Source organism: Ochotona princeps, chromosome 19 (genome assembly GCF_030435755.1).
Source record: "Ochotona princeps isolate mOchPri1 chromosome 19, mOchPri1.hap1, whole genome shotgun sequence".
NCBI classification, from domain to species: Eukaryota; Metazoa; Chordata; class Mammalia; order Lagomorpha; family Ochotonidae; genus Ochotona; species Ochotona princeps.
In genome coordinates, this window is record NC_080850.1 from 22,087,139 (window position 1) to 22,105,080 (window position 17,942).

The following is a 17,942-nucleotide window of genomic DNA, read 5'->3' on the forward strand; positions in this document are numbered from 1 at the left end:
ACTTCCCCTACTGTGGCTAGCCCAACTCTAGAAACTTCCTCCCACTCTCCTCTTTTCTCATTTTCTTGCTATTCTCCTCCAGATTCCTCATTTTTGCCCTGCCTCTAGGCCTTCACAAATGTACTTCCGCATGCTCAAAACTGCTTTCCCACTCTGGCCCAGTCACTCTGCGCACTCACATGCACTCCCTGTAATCATCTATTCTTCCCAGATACTTCCTTGATTACCACTGCCCACGTCAAGATGGGGAATCGGTACTCTCCACTTCCCCAGCACCTGCACTGAACGCCCATCAGAGTATTGACGTCACAGGGATGTGGGGGTCCTGCGACTCAATCAACATGTCTCTCTTGTTCTCAGAGATTCCTTAGTGCCTAAAATGCTGCCTGGCCCCCTTAGTAGATGCTCAGTTAAATATTGTGGGGCGGGGAAATAAAGCTAGTAACAGTTAACTATTAAGATTTTCAAGGATTCTTAGAGACCATGTAGATAAACTTCTCTTTATACAGGGACTCAGAAAAGCAGAGTGAAGTATCTTTCTCTCTTTTTCTTTTTATTTGTTTTATTTGCATTTGAAAGGCAGAGTTACAGAGAGGAGCAGAGATGCAGGCCTTCACCAAATTACTCTGTAGCCTGAGTAAATACCAAGTGCTTTCTCTACTGGGTCTCAGCCTGTCCAGCCACGAAACAAGGAAATCCCACTCTGCTCCTGCTGCTTCTAACATTGCCTCTTCTTCATTCTCCTGCGGGTACTAAGGAGCTCAGCATCGCACTGACTGAGCAGATAAGTAGCATGGTGCAGGAGAAACACAAAGTTGAATTTATCTCTTCAAACTGTTGCTAGGGAAGTTGAGGTGACAAGACACACACCATGAGGAAGGGCTCAATTAAATATTTCTGTTGATTTGATTTGACTTGATCTTGCTGGGAGATCAGAAAGATCTGGTGGGGAGGTGGGGCTTGAGGCTCAGGCAGGAGTCAAGGTTCTGAGCTCAGCAGGCAGAATGTGCCTAGACCAAGAGCTTGCAAGAGTGTCCCCTACATACAACCTCGATGTGACATCACACACCAGTGCTCACAAGAGGGTTAGACTCCTGTGTATCCCCATCCCAGCTCCACCACTCACTGGCCCTGGCCCTCAGACAGCTCCCCAAGCTTTGAGAACATGTCTCCTTAGCCTCACTCTGGCCATCTTCATGTGTGCTTGCAGGAAGTTTGTGAGGATTAAGTACATGTGACAGCATCTAGAAGAGTGCCTGCTGCCTAACAGACCATTTTAAGAAATGCCACTTTGTTTTCTCCCTTCCAGTCACATAAAGGAGCCTGACATGTCCCTGCAAGAACATCAAAAGGACAGCTGATGTTTGGGGACTTGGGGGTTTTTTTCTGCCGAACCATTCATATTCTTGTTTCTGACGTGACTCAATAACTTGCCATAGACATACACACACACACACACACACACTCACGCATGCACACATTTACTTCATGTTGAATCCAAGAGAGAAAGAGGCTGCTTTTAACACTGTCATGGGATGGGCCAGATTGGAAGCCGTACATTGCCATCAACAGGAAAAACAAAGAACCAACATCCAGGCCTGGTCTGAAGCTCTTCTTCCACGACGGGGAGTACAAGGCATGAGATTAGGAGTCTAAATGTCATTTTATATGGAGCTGGAGGGAAAGGCTTCGATCGAATTACAGCACAATCCTGTAACAGACCTTGGAACATTTTTTTGAAACTATTGATAATTCTGTATGCCAACAAAATGATATACATATGCCTCATGGGAGAAGCTGACAGGCACGAGCATGGGAAGGCAAAGAAGGTGGTTTGTTTTCTTTCCACTGTGCTGATGGCAGGTCAAGACTGACAAAAAGCACCCCGAAAGAAAGCACAGTGCAGCCTCCTGGGCACAGCACACAAAGCAGGAAGGTAGTTTTGGGCCCTTGTGTGTAGTACTGTACCTCGAAAGAGGGCATGTAATGGGGGGCTAGAACCAAGGCTATTAATGTGTGAGGAAACCAAAGGTACTTCCAGAAATTTAGTGCAGAAAGCTATGGTCTTGGGCCCGGCGGCGTGGCCTAGCAGCCTAAGTCCTCGCCTTGAAAGCCCCAGGATCCCATATGTGCGCCGGTTCTAATCCCGGCAGCTCCACTTCCTATTCAGCTCCCTGCTTGTGGCCTGGGCAAGCAGTCGAGGACGGCCCAAAGCTTTGGGACACTGCACTCGCGTGGGAGACCCGGAGGAGGTTCCTGGTTACCGGCATCGGATTGGCATGCACCGGCCCATTGCGGCTCATTTGGGGAGTGAAACATCGGATGGAAGATCTTCCTCTCTGTCTCTCCTCCTCTCTGTATATCCGGCTTTCCAATAATAACAAATCTTTGAAAAAAAATTAAAAAAAAAAAAAAAGAAAGCTATGGTCTTCCTTGGGAAACACAAACAGCCTCCAGATTCTACTCACAGTAGCTACATTGCAAGTCCCATCAGAGAAACAGTGACTGAGGTAGGAGTGTAGAAGCCACTGAGATGTAATCCCATGGCATATTAAGCAAGCAAACAAAGCAGCCTGGGAAGCTGATGGAAACAGTGATGTGAACCCTAGGACCAGCAGAACACCAACCTCCTGCCATACATCCTTCCACTATTGCTTGGGAATAACCTGGGGTTTCTCTCTGGACAGAATAATTTAAATGCTCAGACATCAGCTTCTACCCTTTCCTTTAATTCCTTCCATCTTTCTAAATTGACGATGTAAGAATTACTGCCCCATTGGGTCTGATGGTAAAAGAAGAATTTCAACTTTTTCTGTAATGTATCATTTTTCTTTTCTTAAAATAGATGAAACAAATATGGAAAAAAATACTAACAAGATGATGAAAACACGGGATTACAAGATCTTTGAGCTTTCAAACCTCTTTCAAATAACCTTGAAATAACTGTTTGGGGTTGAGCCTATGTCACAGGGTATTTAGGGGATTTTCAGGCATATTTGTGACTCCCTGTGGCTGGTGCCTAAAGTCAGACAGACTTCATGCCTCACGCTCACACTGGACAAAACACAGTGTAATGCCGTCCCCAAAAGAGGCCTCGGGGGGGTGGGGTGGTATTGGCCCAAGGACCTGAACTCTTCAGGAGTTGGCATTGCAGGAGCTGACCTCCATTGTCTACTGCCTTTAGGACTACCGAGTCAACATCTTCCTGCGGCAACAGTGGAACGACCCCCGACTGGCCTACAATGAGTACCCGGATGATTCTCTGGACCTGGACCCATCCATGCTGGATTCCATCTGGAAGCCTGACCTGTTCTTTGCCAATGAGAAGGGGGCCCACTTCCATGAGATCACCACAGACAACAAACTGCTGCGGATCTCCCGCAACGGGAATGTCCTCTACAGCATCCGGTGAGTTCCTTCTCAGAAGGTGACTTGCCCCACTGCCTTCTGGGAGCAGACGGAGGGCCAAAGAGAAGTGAGCGGGCTCTGGTGGGCCGAGATCTTGGCTGACTAGGCTGATCCAGTTAGAGTCCCTGCAGCAAGTGGCTCATCATTACCAAGGAGGCCAAAGCAGGCTTTCTAGAGGGAGCAGGGTCTGAGTTATCCAGCATTGTTGAGACAGAGGTAAGAAAGAGAACTCACACGTAGCAATCAACAGCACGAGCAAAGGCACCATGCCTTGGAAACCACAGAAACCTCCCAGTGAACATCAGGTGATACCACTCACAGGTGCAAGCACCATCCTTCCTCTAAGTCCTGTCTAGTCCACATTGCTGGCATTGAGTCTCAGAGGGCAGAGCTCTCCCCCAGCTGCAGGATACTCTGCAGATACTGGCCAGAGCAAAGCTTTCACAGTCTCTCACACCCCGCTCACATGGAATAGCTTTTATTCAGCCCATTTTGGAGATTAGTAATGTGTCAAAGGCTCCACAGGTTATGGCAGAGCCCAGGTTCTGATCCACATTTGGATAAATCTGATGACTTCTCAGAGCCCAAACAGTGCACAAATTCTATGGGCACTTGAAGGGTGAATAAATATGTGTCTATTTCAAAGATCTTAAAAGCGCAATGATCCTGAACAACTCCCCTTCCAAATTCTTACAGCAATAAATCTGTTTCCAATGGTGGATAAGCCTTAAATGACTAGCACCCCCTCTTAGGGACTTGTACAGTTCCTAACCCTCAGGTGTGACTGAATTCACACACCTGAATTCTCAAATGTCACTGAGTGGGGATGATACTTAGACCCCCCTCCTCGCTGAGGGGCAGGCATGGAGATACCACAAACTCCAGACCCATACAATCCATGTGCAGATGCAAAGAGATTTAACAAAGGGCCAGTAAGGCCCACCTGGCTGTGGGGCACGGAGGGCCACCCAGCCTGAATATTGCTGCTGCCAGGCTGCTTCCAAATCTCAGGAAGCCAAGCCCCAGTGCAGCCTGACAGAGGGACAACTCAGCACAAAGTGATGTTCCCAACACCATTCACCTTCAGCAAATTAACCCAGGCTGACAGCTGCCCCACTTTGGAGCTTTTATCTCCAGAAACCCAGCTGCATTCACTTTCCACTTCCTGCTCCCTCCTTGGCTTCTCCTACTCCCTTAGTTTTTCCCTCTTCTTCCTTCTACCCCATTCTTAAAGGGAGTCTATGTTGAGAGTCCAGGGGAGCAAGTTCACAGAGGACTGTGTTCGAGTCTCATCAGGTGCCAGCCACTGGGTTGCTCTAGAGCACCACCACTTGGGTAACTTAAGGTATTGGGATGACGCTCCAGGATAGCAGTGCTGGAAACACCCCCAGCAAACGTGAGCCAACCCCAGAAGGACCCAGAACAAGAAATCTGACCTTAGAGGCCGGCTGAGCCATCACTCAGCTCGCTGTGTCAGCTTAGACAAGTTGTAACCGCTTCCTCTCTGTAGTCATTTTCTCACCTGTCCAATAAGGGCGTCCTCATGAGGATCTAAGGTGTTCCGGGTCCACGGAGCCTTTTTCCTTCATTTCCTGTATCAGGTGCTCTGATGTCAGCAGAGACTTTCAAGTTCATGCTTTACACCCCAGCTCGAAGTGCAGGCCTCAGCTTCTGTTAAAGGGACTCCCCCCTGGTTCCAGGGAACGCAATCTCGGCAAGGGCTGAACAACCTGAAAATAAATAACCATCCAGGCTCCTAGGGGGCCCAGCACCTTCCAACTGAAAACAGCACGAGCCCACAGATGTGATTCAGCTGTGTCTGGATACCCAGAAGGCAAGGGGCCTCTTTGAAATCACTTTGATGAGCCTCCTGTGTGAAGGCAGGCAGCCAAGACTCACTTGTAGCACCTGCCACAGGTGCACCTAGGGATGCCTGAGGCCTGATATCCTGATCACTGAAAAAGCTGGGCTGTGCAGCAGAGTAAGGAGGAGAGCCAGGCCCTGGTCTCCAGACAACTTGCTAAAGACACATACTTAAAACCATGCAGTCTGAAAAAATGCAGAAGTGAACTTTACCCCATTTGAGCTTCCACTTCAGTATTAGCAACTGAGAAACATTCATACATGTACTCAATAAACACTTGACCCTTCTCGATCCTGGAGAACTGATTTTCTGAGAATAACTACAACAGAGGTACGGCCTTCCTTATTTATGGATCCAGATCATTGAACTCCTTTCTCTCCCTAGAATCACCCTGACGTTGGCCTGCCCCATGGACCTGAAGAATTTTCCCATGGATGTCCAGACATGTATCATGCAACTGGAAAGCTGTGAGTCCCTTGCATGAGTCCTTGAGAGAGAACCAAGCTCCTACTTACCCACGGGACTGGCAGAAATTTCTGGATTGCTGTAACAATCCAAAATATGAGCTGCAGGGCTTAGCTTTGAGAAAATGCACTAGCAGTAGAGTTCCCCTTATATTACCTGACCGAGGGGCAACCTTTAGAGCCAGTAGCATTCTCCAAAGAGGCACTGTTCCATGGTCTTTATGAATGTGCTCACCAGGAATGGAGAAAAAGCTTGAACTCATACAGATGCTCCCTGAGCAGGGAAGAGAGACAAGTGACTGCACCATTAATTCTTTTTTTTAAAAAAAGATTTAATTATTTTTATTGGAAAGGAAGATATACAGAGAGGAGGAGAGACAGAGAGGAAGATCTTCTGTGCGATGGTTCACTCCCCAAGCGGCCGCAGCAATTGGAGCTGAGCCAATCCGAAGCCAGGAGCCAGGAGACCATGTGGGTGCAGGGTCCCAAAGCTTTGGGCCGTCCTCGACTGCTTTCCCAGGCCATAAGCAGGGAGCTGGATGGGAAGCAGGGCCACCGGGATTAGAACCGGCGCCCATATGGGATCCCAGGCGTGCAAGGCGAGGACTTTAACCACTACGGTATCATGCTGGGCCCTGCACCAATAATTCTAACAAAAGGCCAGGAGTTGTGTGTTGTTAGAAGCAAAAATGCTGCAGCTTCAGATAGGAGGAGGCTTCCTTCTAGTGTGGAAGGAAGAGGTGATAGAGAAGGCTCCACAGAGGGCCAAGACGTTAACAAATGGGATTGTTGATTCCTAGGATTGCAAACATGACTGCCAATGTGATCGACATGAAAGTACAGTAACCAGGGCATTTAGTTTGCAATGAGTGGATTCTTTTCTTGAACACTGACTACTTGACTCTAGAGTTAAAGCCCTGGGGCAGAGAGTCTGAGTGACCTGGCTTGGGTCATAATTCACACGTTGCCCTACCCGCCAGTGGGTAGACCAAGATCACAGGCAGGAGTGTGTTTTCCACAAGGAAATGTGCCGAGAGCCAAAGACAACACTGGAAGGCAGGACAGGCATGCCAAGATAGCAGGTGTTAACTGCATTTCACCATCGGGTGAGATATGGAGCAACAGGACAACCTAAGGCAGGAGTGGAAAAAAGCAACACGGTCTCCCATAAAGTGACTGATGCTTGTCTGTCTTTAACCATCCTTGATATGCTTCAAACAAGTGCTTCTGGGTGGTGACTGCTCCTTTCTTTGATCCCCTCCCAGTTGGATACACCATGAATGACCTCATCTTTGAGTGGCAGGAGCAGGGAGCTGTACAGGTGGCAGATGGACTAACTCTACCCCAGTTTATCCTGAAGGAAGAGAAAGACTTGAGATACTGCACCAAGCATTACAACACAGGTAGGTACAAGGAGACACTCTTCTCGGCCCCCATCCCCCTCAACCAGGATAGAGGTCATTTTGATCTCTCATTTAGTCATGGATCCAACAGCTTTGATGAAGTTTCTGTGATGAGCACAGCTCTGTACACATCACCTAGTGGCTAAGGTTTGAAGTCAAAAATTGACTCTGATGTTTTCTTCCTGTCATCCTGGGGTGAGTGATTTGAGTTGAGGCCAAGCCTGATGACAAGAGGAGCTGGGGAATAGTGTGCCTACTCCAGGTACCAGATTGTAACCTATTCCTAAAGCAGATGGGGAAAAGCTGATAGAGGGATGAGACCCACCAGCTGCTCTTAGAACTGGGACAGCAAATGCAGAATGCTCACATTATACTAGAGCCGGAGGGAGAGAGGTGACACGGAGACTGTAAAACAGCCAGACAGGGTCAACTGGACAGTCAGCTACAGCAGGGCAGACGAACCACAACCGTCAGGCTCACCTGTCAGCCAGGCCTAGCAGCAACCTTGGTTGAAAGGTTGGATTCACCAAGACTGCCTCTGCATGCCCCGCCCCAGGCGGACAGCCAGCTCCTGGGAGCACTGTGGAAGCGAGTCAGTTGGTGTGCCAGCTCAAGGCTGTCTGATCTGAGCCCAGCGGAGTACAGAAGAGACGCTGGCTCTGATGCAATGAGAAACCCTGGTGAACGGGAAATGCCCCTGAGCCACCTCTGAGATGTCTCAGAACCACCAAAGATCCTCTCTGCAATCTTGGGCATGACAGTAACCCATTCACAGCCAGGAGGGCATGACCCCCTATAAATCTAATCACAACAGACCCTCACATACCAGAGACCTTTGCTATATATTTAACATTTGCTTTGTCAGCTTTGTGAAAGTATAACTGACAGAAATACTGAAGGTGTACAACCTAACATTTGATGTATGTATACACTATAAAAAATAATTACCATAATCAAACAATTAACATACCCATCACTTTGCATACTTACCACTGTGTGTATATGTGTGTGTGTGTTGGAGACACTTAGGATCTACTGTCTAAACAAATCAGTTATACAGTGCAGCAGCCCAGCATGATTAAGCAGTCACCTAGCTGTATCTTGGATCGCCAAGACTTGCACATCTTGCACAACCGAACTTCGTACCTTGACTAGCATTTCCCTCATTCCCCATATCCCTCAACGCCAGCCCTTAGAAACCAAGTTCTGCTGTTGTTGTTTTTAAGGATGATGATGATGATGTTACAGGTTTAACTCTTAGATTCCCCCAGAGAAGTGAGATTATGCAGTATTTGTCTTCTAGGTTTGGCTTATTTCACTTAGGAAAAGCAGTATGCTCTAGGTTCATCCCTGTTTGTCACAAATGCCAGAACCTCCTGCTTTTTTAAGGATCAATGAATGATATACCATTTTCTCTGTCCATTCAGCCATTGGACACTGCATTATGGGCCAGCAGTTCTAATCCAAAGACAGTGAAATCAACATCTCAGAGACAGAGCTGCACTCCCCATCAATGCAGCCAAGCTAGGGAAGCAGCCTACGTGGACAGATTGTCCACTCATTGTCTCATTCCACTCTTAGTTGTTCATACTTAAGTGAGCGCTGAGCTCTGTGCGAGGCCCTGTGGACACAAGGATGAAAGACTGACAGCTCCACCAGCACGGATCTTACAATCCAGGACACTCCAAAAAGCCTGTCTGCTGTGCTTGGGTGGATAGGAACTGAAACCCCAATGTGATGAAAAGACATTTGACATTAATAACCAGTCAATATAGGCGTCATTATTACTATTATAATCTTATTTTGTATATTAAGGGTATTTGTTCCAAGACATCCAGTTAATATCCAAATGAGGGTTTTCAAACCCTTTTATATAAGGTAATATTTGTATATTATCCACACATACACACTCCTATGTATGTGAAGTAATCTGCACATTATTTACTATAACATAAATGTTAGGTAAATCATGTCTGTATTGCTTAGGGCATAATGACAAGAAAAAAAGTCTGCACATATTCAGATCAGATAAGGGTTTTGTTTTTTTAAAAAAAATATTTTTATTTAATAAAGTCAGATATATACAGAAGAGGAGAAACAAAGGAAGATCTTCCATCAGATGATTCACTCCCCAAAGGTCTTCTGTGTAAAAATGGATTTACATGGGGCCTGGTGTGATAGCGTAGTGGTTAAAAATGTATTTACATGTTGATTTGTTGGAGAGGGAGAAAGACAAACCAAAACAGAGACAGCTCCCCCTGCTGGTTCACTTCCCAAATGGCCTGCAGTGGCCAGGGTGGCAGGAACAAGGCTAGGAGCCAAAAACTTAATCCAGATTAAACACCTGGGTCGTAGGGACCCAACTGTGTGAGTTGTGTCCTGCTGCTAGAATCAGAATCCAGTGCTAAAATTGAAATCAGACACACTAATAAGGGATGCGGGTATCCCAATCAGGTATCCCAGCAGCTAGGCCAAACACTGGCCTCCATTTTTTTTTAACGCTTTTAATTAGTAATTGGTTGAATCCATGATGCAGACACCATAGATCCAGAGAGACAACTGAATTACCCGCAGTTAATCACTGATAAGGAAACAGAGATACAGAGCCCAAGGACACAGTTAGGGTAAAGCTAAACCAGGACTCCAGCCTACATTATCATGACCCCAAAGTCCTTGTTGCTTACCCACCCAGCTCCATTACCTTCACACTGTAATCTCTTACAGGTAAATTCACCTGCATTGAGGCCCGGTTCCACCTGGAGCGGCAGATGGGTTACTATTTGATCCAGATGTACATCCCCAGCCTGCTCATTGTCATCCTCTCATGGATCTCTTTCTGGATCAACATGGATGCTGCACCTGCCCGGGTGGGCTTAGGCATCACCACTGTGCTCACCATGACCACGCAGAGCTCTGGCTCCCGAGCATCCCTGCCCAAGGTAAGTCCCACTGCCGCGAGCACAGAAAACTCTTCTCCCTAGCCTTTTCACTGTTGATACTAGATCTCACTTTCTGCTTAACTCACAGAAATTGTTTCATTTACTATTAATTCCACGCACAACATTGTCCTGCATTCAACCACACTGAGGTACAAACATTCGTTCCTTTCACTTCTGATGCTCACATCATTCTGTTATAATGCTAGGTGCAGCATCTTACTTCATTCACAATTATGGATGAGCCATTCTGCTCTGTTCACTCAACGCTAACCACAATACTCCGATCCACTATTAACATCAGAACATCAGGCACCACATCCTACATACTTCAACATATGCTAACCACAACATCCTGAACTATTTCCAACTAATAGTGCACTTAGCATTCTGTTTTGATATGAATTTGAAATAAAATATAATAAACAGAGGCTAGCACTGTGGCATAATAATTTGAGCCACCTCCTGTGGCACCAGCATCCCATATGGGCAGGTGCAGGGTGCCAAGGTTTTGGGCCATCCTCCACTGCTTTCCCAGGACATAAGCAGGGAACTGGAAGTGGAGCATCAAGGACATGAACCAGTGCCCTATGCAATGCTGGTGCTTGCATGCGGAGGATTAGCTCGCTGAGCCATTGTGGCAGCCCCAATTGTTTTTAAAGACTTATTTATTTATTTGAAAGCCAGAGTTACAGAAAGACAGAGAAGAAAGAGAGATCTGGTTCATCCACTGGTTCACTTCCCAAATGACCACAACAGCCAGAGCTGGGCCAGACTGCAGCCAGGAGCCGGGAGCTTCATTGTGTCTCCCACGTGGGTACAGGCATTCAGGGACTTGGGCCATCTTCCATTGCTTTTCCAGGCACATCAGCAGGGAGCTGGATTGCAAGTACAGCAGATGGGAACCCAGCTCTGTTAATGGAATATCAGCGCCATACGTGGCATGCATACAATTTTTGCTGAATAATTAAAAAGTTAAACAAGCACCATTGACAAGACACCTCAAAATAAGTAAATGGGGTCATATGATATCACATTTACAATTCAGTAAGTAGTATTGAATTAGAAATAATTTAATTAGAATCCAATAATATTCTAATATATAGATGTTTTATTTAAATTTTGCCAGTTGTCAAAAAAGATGTAAACAGAATAGAGACTCCATTCAGAGATCCAATTCATATTGTATATGGTTGTTCTACTTCATTTCTTTCATTCTAGAACAAACTCCCTGTTGGCTTTCCCTTTTTCTTTTACAATTAATCATTGTACTACACTATAGCAGGAAATAACACATTCTGTTGCCTTGCAATCAAAAGTAGATATGACACTCTCTATTTATTCTTTTCCTCTAAGATTTATTTATTCTTATTGGAAAAGCAGATTTACAGAGAAAAGGAGAGACAGAAAGGGAAAGATCTTCTGTCTGCTGGTTCACTCTCCAAGTGGCCGCAATGGCCGGAGCCAAGCCAATCTGATCCAAAGCCAGGATCCAGGAGCTTCCTCCAGGTCTCCCACATGGGGGCAGGGTCCCAAGGCTTTGGGCCGTCCTCTGTTGCTTTCCCAGGTCACAAGCAGGAAGGTGAATGGGAAGTGGAGTACTGGGATTAGAACCAGTGCTCATTTGGGATCCCAGTGCACCTAAAGCAAGGATTTGGCCACCAACCTATCTCACCAGGCCCTCGATTCATTCTTACAATAGTTCAGCAATATATTCTATGGATTAACACTAGATCTGCAAGTGCACTACATTCACTATGAGTGCATGAAACCAACTTTGCTGGTCACTTTGAACACCTGACCCATTCTGCTTTGTTCCACTTTAACAGCAGACCTAACAGCCTTCACACTTCTCCCGGGGCTGGCCTCCACATCCTGTTCCCTCACTATTAACTGCTGATAGTGCCTTCTCCTGCACTTCTTACCCTAGATTCAAGACTCTGCTCCAGTTAGAGTTAACACTGGACTCGGGATTTGGCTGCATTGTAGTTAACATTCCACACTCTCCTTTAATCACTTGTTTTTATTCATTTACTTTTTAGAACATAGAATGCAGTGGTATTTAGTATATTCACAACTTGTCCAGCCCTAATTGTACAACTACAGATAGTATCTAACTCCAGAACATTTGCATTGCCCCCGAAACAAACTCCATCCTCAACAAAGGCCACCCTTTGTTTCATGCTCCTATTAGCCTCTGACAATTATGTATAAAAAACCCACGTCCATAGAGTTGCATATTCTGAATCTCAGTAAATTAAATCATGCATATGTGGCCCTTTATGGTTGGCTTTTCGCACTTAGCATAATGTTTCCATGGTGCACCCACTGGCTCCTCACTCCTTTTATGATGAAATTGAGAGATACAAATTCACTTTGTGTTTGTTCAGCAGTTGATGGACATTTGGCTTATTTCTACTGTTTATTATAAATAATGTTGCCGTGAACATATGTGCACAAGTTTTGGTATGGAAACATGTTTCAAATCTCATAGGAATATTCCAGTTTGGATTAGAATTTGGAGATCAGATTGTAAGTATATGCTTAGCTTGTTTAAGGAAATGCCTATTTCCAGGTGCCTAGGCTACTTCATTTTATAATGCAATCAAGGTTTCAATTTCTCTGCATCCTCACACATGCTTTTTTATTATTGCCATTTGAGTGGATGTGAAGAGGTATCTTGTGGGTCATATTTGCATTTTCCTAATGAATAATAACGTCAATCTCTTCTCATGTGCTTATTGGCTATTTCTGTATGTTTTTAAAGAAACACCTGCTGAAACCACTTCAATAGATAAGTGACTTATTTCTGATAAGAAATCGATTTTTACTGTTCTCTAACATTGTTGAGATTGTCATCATTGCTCTTAATGATTTTTTTCAGGGACTATTTTTTCTGGTATTGGTATAACCATTGTTAGCTCTGTTCTGGCTGCTGTTTTCATAGTGTATATTTTCCCATATTTCAGCTTTTACCACATCTGTGTCTTTTAAATCCAAAATTTGTGTATCATAGGTAGCATATATTTTGAGCTTATACTTTGATGCAGTCTCACAACGTCAGACTTTTTGCTGAATTCTTTAATCTATTTCCATTTAGTTTACTTAATGTGAAAAAATGTAAAACCCTGTGATTTGGCAAACTACATCTAACACTTTGCTATTTGTTTTCCATGTATCTTGTCTTTTTGCACTCCTATTCCACCACTGCCTTCTTTTTTGTTAAATATATTTGTGTTGTGTATTACTTTAATTTCCTAGTCATTTCTTATACTATGTATTTTTAGTTGCTTTCTTAATCGCTTGCCCTTGGGATTACATTTTAACACCTCCTTTAGAACAATCTAATTTGGAGTAATACTGACTTAATTACAATAATGTCTGTTCTGCCTGGGCTGCAATAACAATACCGCAGACTTGGTGGTTGAAACAGCAGGCATGTAGCACTCACAGCTCTGGAGCCTGCCAGATCAAGGCGCCGGCTTCCTCAGCTGCTCGGGAGGCTCTCTTCCTGGCTTGCACATTGCTGCCTCCCACATGTCTTCCCGTGGCGCAGCATCACCTCTGGTACCGCTGCTTCCCTACCTCCTTGTGGATATAAGCTTCAGCTCCTGTGAGCTCAATTAGGCCTTTATCACTGCCTCACAGGCCCGATCTCCAAAGACAGACACATCACAGTGTAGGGCTCCAGCATATGCATTTTGGAGGGACACATTCAGTCCATAGTAAATGGCACATAAAAAACATTGTTCCAACATAGCTCCATTCCCTGCATTGTAACTGTTCTCCAAATACACATGACTCATGTGCAATCACCAACACCCATCTATAATTACTGCTTAATGCAGTTGTCCTTTAAGTCAGATAGGAGAGAAAAGAAGATTAAAATTTTTTTTTGCCTTATTTTTTTTATTTTTACCTATGCAGTCACCTGCTGTACTGATAGCTTTTATTTCTTTGGGCAGCCTTGATGTATCTGCCTAATCTCCTCTCATGTGAAGCTAAAAGGCTCCCTTTAGTATTTCTTACAGGGCAAATCTACAAGTGGAAGAATGTCTCAGGTTTTGGTTATCTAGCAATCTCCTGGGATCATTGCCTTGGATATGAATTCTTGACAAAAGCAAACAAGCTTTTTCTGGCAGCACCTGGAAGTGTCATCTCACTGCCTCATGAAGTGCATGGTTTCTAATGGGCATTCAGCTGCTGATCTTACCGAGGATGCCTGGTACATAAAGAGTCAGCTCGCTTGGGGTTGTTAAGATGCTCTCTTGGTCTTGCTTTCCAACAATTTGATTTGGATGTGCCTAGGTGTGGATCCCCTTTGAGTTTAACCTGCTTGGGTAGCACTGAAGACATGTTGATTAGAATCACTCGTCAAATTTGAGAGGTTCCCAGACCCTGTTTTTTCAGTCTCTGCTTTCTAATTCTTTTGAGGACTCAAGCATACGTTGGTATATTTGATGATTTCCAAAGGGTTTCTAAAGCTCTTTTTCTTCATCCTGGTCTGAAAACCATATAATCTGAAATGTTCCCATTCTTCTCAAGTTCCCAGATACTTTTCTTTGCTTACTTGAATATAGTGTTGATCTCTTCTAGAGAAATTTTCATTTATCTTATTCTGAACTTTAAGATTTCTATTTAGTTCTTTTCCCTAATTTCTATTTCTTTATTAACGTTCTCTATTCTGACGAGCTGCCGTTCTCACACTCTCCTTCCATTGTTTAAACATGGTTTTCTTTGGTTCTTTTTGAACATATTTAAAATTTAAAGTATTTGTCTATTGGTTGTAGCATCTGGACTTCGTCAAAGTTGGCTTCTTTTGACTCCCCCCACCCTATATATTGGGTGGTATTTTTCTTCTTTCTTTCCATGTTTTATAATTTGCCAGTGAAAATTGGACATTTTACACAACACAATCAGGCAACTTTGAAAATAAGATTCTCCTCAGAATTATTTGTCCAGTAACTTTTTCCAAATTAATTCTATAAAGTTTGTATTCTTGCGTTGGACCACTGAAGTTTCCTCACAGCGAATTTGATTGTCAGAAAAAAATAATAATAACAGATTTCCTGTCTATGGAAACCTCTAGAACCTACGAATCTCCTAGTCTTTGCTCCGGGAATTTGCATGAATATGTTTAAATGTACCCTCCACATACAGTCCAGAAGTTTACAACTTGACTTGCATCTTCACATCTTGTTTGTTCGAAGTTTCAAGTTTAGCCAAAGCTGAGAGTACAGGTCCTGTCAGGTTTTCCCTAAGCTTGGACAAAAATTCCCAAGAACATGTCAGAGTGTCCCAAAGCTCTCTGTGGGCATCTCACTGCCTGGTCCAGACTGTCCTCTCTGTGCCCAAACTGCCGCAGGCAGCAATTGCTGATGGTTATTTTCAACAAATCCCCCAAACAGGCTGATCACACCAGATGAGCTCCATGTCGGGTCAGACAGAGACAGCCTTGTGCAGGAGCTTTTTCAGTGAACCACAGGATAAGTCAGATGATGACCATTTTCTGAGTCTGAGCCTTTCAAGAAGCTCCAACTCTGCCTGCCCCTACCGGTGGCAGCCAGACAACTGGCTTTCACTAGACTGCCAATCTTTATGGCTGCCATAGAGCTGGGAACATTATGGTAGGAATAAGGCTAGTTAAAATACCGCAAAGCCCCAAGGAAAGTGAAAATATGTATACATACATAGATGCTCATAGCAGCATTATCAAAATGGCCAAAAGGTAGAAATGGCATAAATGGCCATGGACTGATGAATGGATAAGCAAATGTTATATATCCATACAGCAAAATATTATTCTACCATAAAAACTAAACAACTACTTCCACTTTGCTAAAATGAGCACACATTGTTGCTAAAAATAATAATAACAATGAAAGAAAAAATGAGATACTAATATATGCTATGATATGGGTAAACCTTGAGAACAGGCTAAGTGAAAGACGTCAGTCACAGAAGGTCACATATTGTTCTACTCGGGCAAAATGCTAAAGACAAGGGAAACAACGGAAACATAACGCCCATCAGTTGTTCCTTAGGACCAGGGTGCTAGGGACGTGATAGTTAAAAGGTACCAACTTTCCTTAAGAAGTAATAAAAATGTCTGAAAATGTACTCAGATGAAAGTTGCATATATCTGCAAATATTCTAAAAGCCTTTCAACGGTGTACTTTAAATGTGTAGACTGTGTGATACGTACATTTCAGTAAAATTATTTAAACAATACCACAAAGCTTGCTGTTGCTGAGACTCAGCTGCTATTTTTAAATAAATGCTCATGAGATTCCTATAAGCCTTCAGTAATTAGCGGATTGCTGAAAAAGTTGACTCTGACCATTTTTAACACTGTTCTCATTGATTTTCTGGAAGAGATTTTTTTTTCTGGCAATTCTTTAAAAAAAATAGATTTATTCTTACTTGAAAGGCAGATTTACAGAGATGAAGAGACAGAAGAGACAGAGAGAGAGAAGTCTCCATGTATGTACTGGTTCACTCCCCATATCACTGCAGTGGCTAGAGCTGAGCTGAACTGAAGCCAGGAGCCCTTCCAGGTCTTCCACACAGATGCAGGAGCCTGAGGACTTGGGCCATTCTTTGTCATACTCCCAGGCTATAAGCAAAAAGCTGGTTCAGGGCCAGGCATGATGGCCTAGCGGCTAAAGTCCTTGCCTTGAATGCACCAGGATCCCATATGGGCGCCGATTCTAACCCCGGCAGCTCCACTTCCCATCCAGCTCCCTGCTTGTGGCCTGGGAAAGCAGTCGGGGATGGCCCAAAGCCTTGGGACGCTGCACTCACGTGAGAGACCCGGAGGAGGTTCCTGGCTCCTTGCTTTGGGTTGGTGCAGCACCAGCCGTTGTGGTCACTTGGGGAGTGAATCATCGGATGGAAGATCTTCCTCTCTATCTCTCCTCCTCTCTGTATATCTTCCTTTCCAATAAAAATAAATAAATCTTAAAAAAAAAAAAAGAAAGAAAAAAGGTAGTTTAGAAGTGCAGCAGCCAAGACAGGAACAACACCCAAATGGGATGGCAGCACCATAGGCGGAAGATTAGCCGGCTGCATTTTCAGTCATTTTTGTGCTGTTATATTTTCACTGACATCTTCAATTCATTTTCTCTTGATTAAAAAATATTTATGTTTGGGAAGCAGAAAAACAGATGTCCTTGCCCATTGACTCACTCCCCAAATTGCTGTAGTAATTGGGACTGGGTGAGGCCAAAGCCAGGAGCCCAGAAGTCCAGCCCAGAAGTCCAGCCGGGTCTTCTAGGAAGGTGGCTTGAGCCATCTGCCTGCTGGCTCCCAGAGTGTGCATTAGAAGGCAGCAGGAACAGACATGGGCCTGCAACCCAGGCCCTGCAAGTGGCATGTGAGTGACCCCAGGGATGTCTTCAATGCACCCAGATGCCACTCCAAGTCCATACCACCCTACCACCCCTAGACACAGCTTCTGTCACAGCAGATGATATGTCAATACACTGTCCTGCCTTTAATGCCCTTAGTGGTCCTATATTCTATTTCTTTCAGTCTTTCTCTGCTGTCTGCTCTCTCCTCCCTGCTCCCCTAGCAGAGAAGCAGACAGCAACGAGAGTTGGGGGGAGACACTGAACAGCAGAAAACACCAGCCAAGCTTAATACATCCCTCACCCACCGGAAACAAATCTGAGACCGTCAGAGGACACCTAAAATCCATCCATATCACTGCACACTATTCATGCTATATTTTCCCCCATACATACTATAATTTCACAACTTCCAGAGACTTGTGCTTAGTGTTAACTGTAGCAATCTCAGTATCTGATTTTTTTTTTCCTCCTTTCCTTAGCAAGCCTAGAAACTTTGCTTTTTCGGTTACACAAAA

The 17,942-nt window shown here is 44.5% G+C and overlaps 1 protein-coding gene across 1 annotated transcript in view; it reads left to right on the forward strand.

Moving 5' to 3' along the window:
- Window positions 1–17,942, forward strand: part of GLRA1 (glycine receptor alpha 1) — an 82,997-nt gene that overhangs the window by 58,210 nt on the left and 6,845 nt on the right. Inside the window, exons 4-7 of the mRNA XM_058677409.1 lie at window positions 3,185–3,408; window positions 5,657–5,739; window positions 7,002–7,139; window positions 9,864–10,078. Coding sequence (XP_058533392.1) covers window positions 3,185–3,408; window positions 5,657–5,739; window positions 7,002–7,139; window positions 9,864–10,078 — 660 coding nt within the window. The remainder of the gene's footprint in view (window positions 1–3,184; window positions 3,409–5,656; window positions 5,740–7,001; window positions 7,140–9,863; window positions 10,079–17,942) is intronic.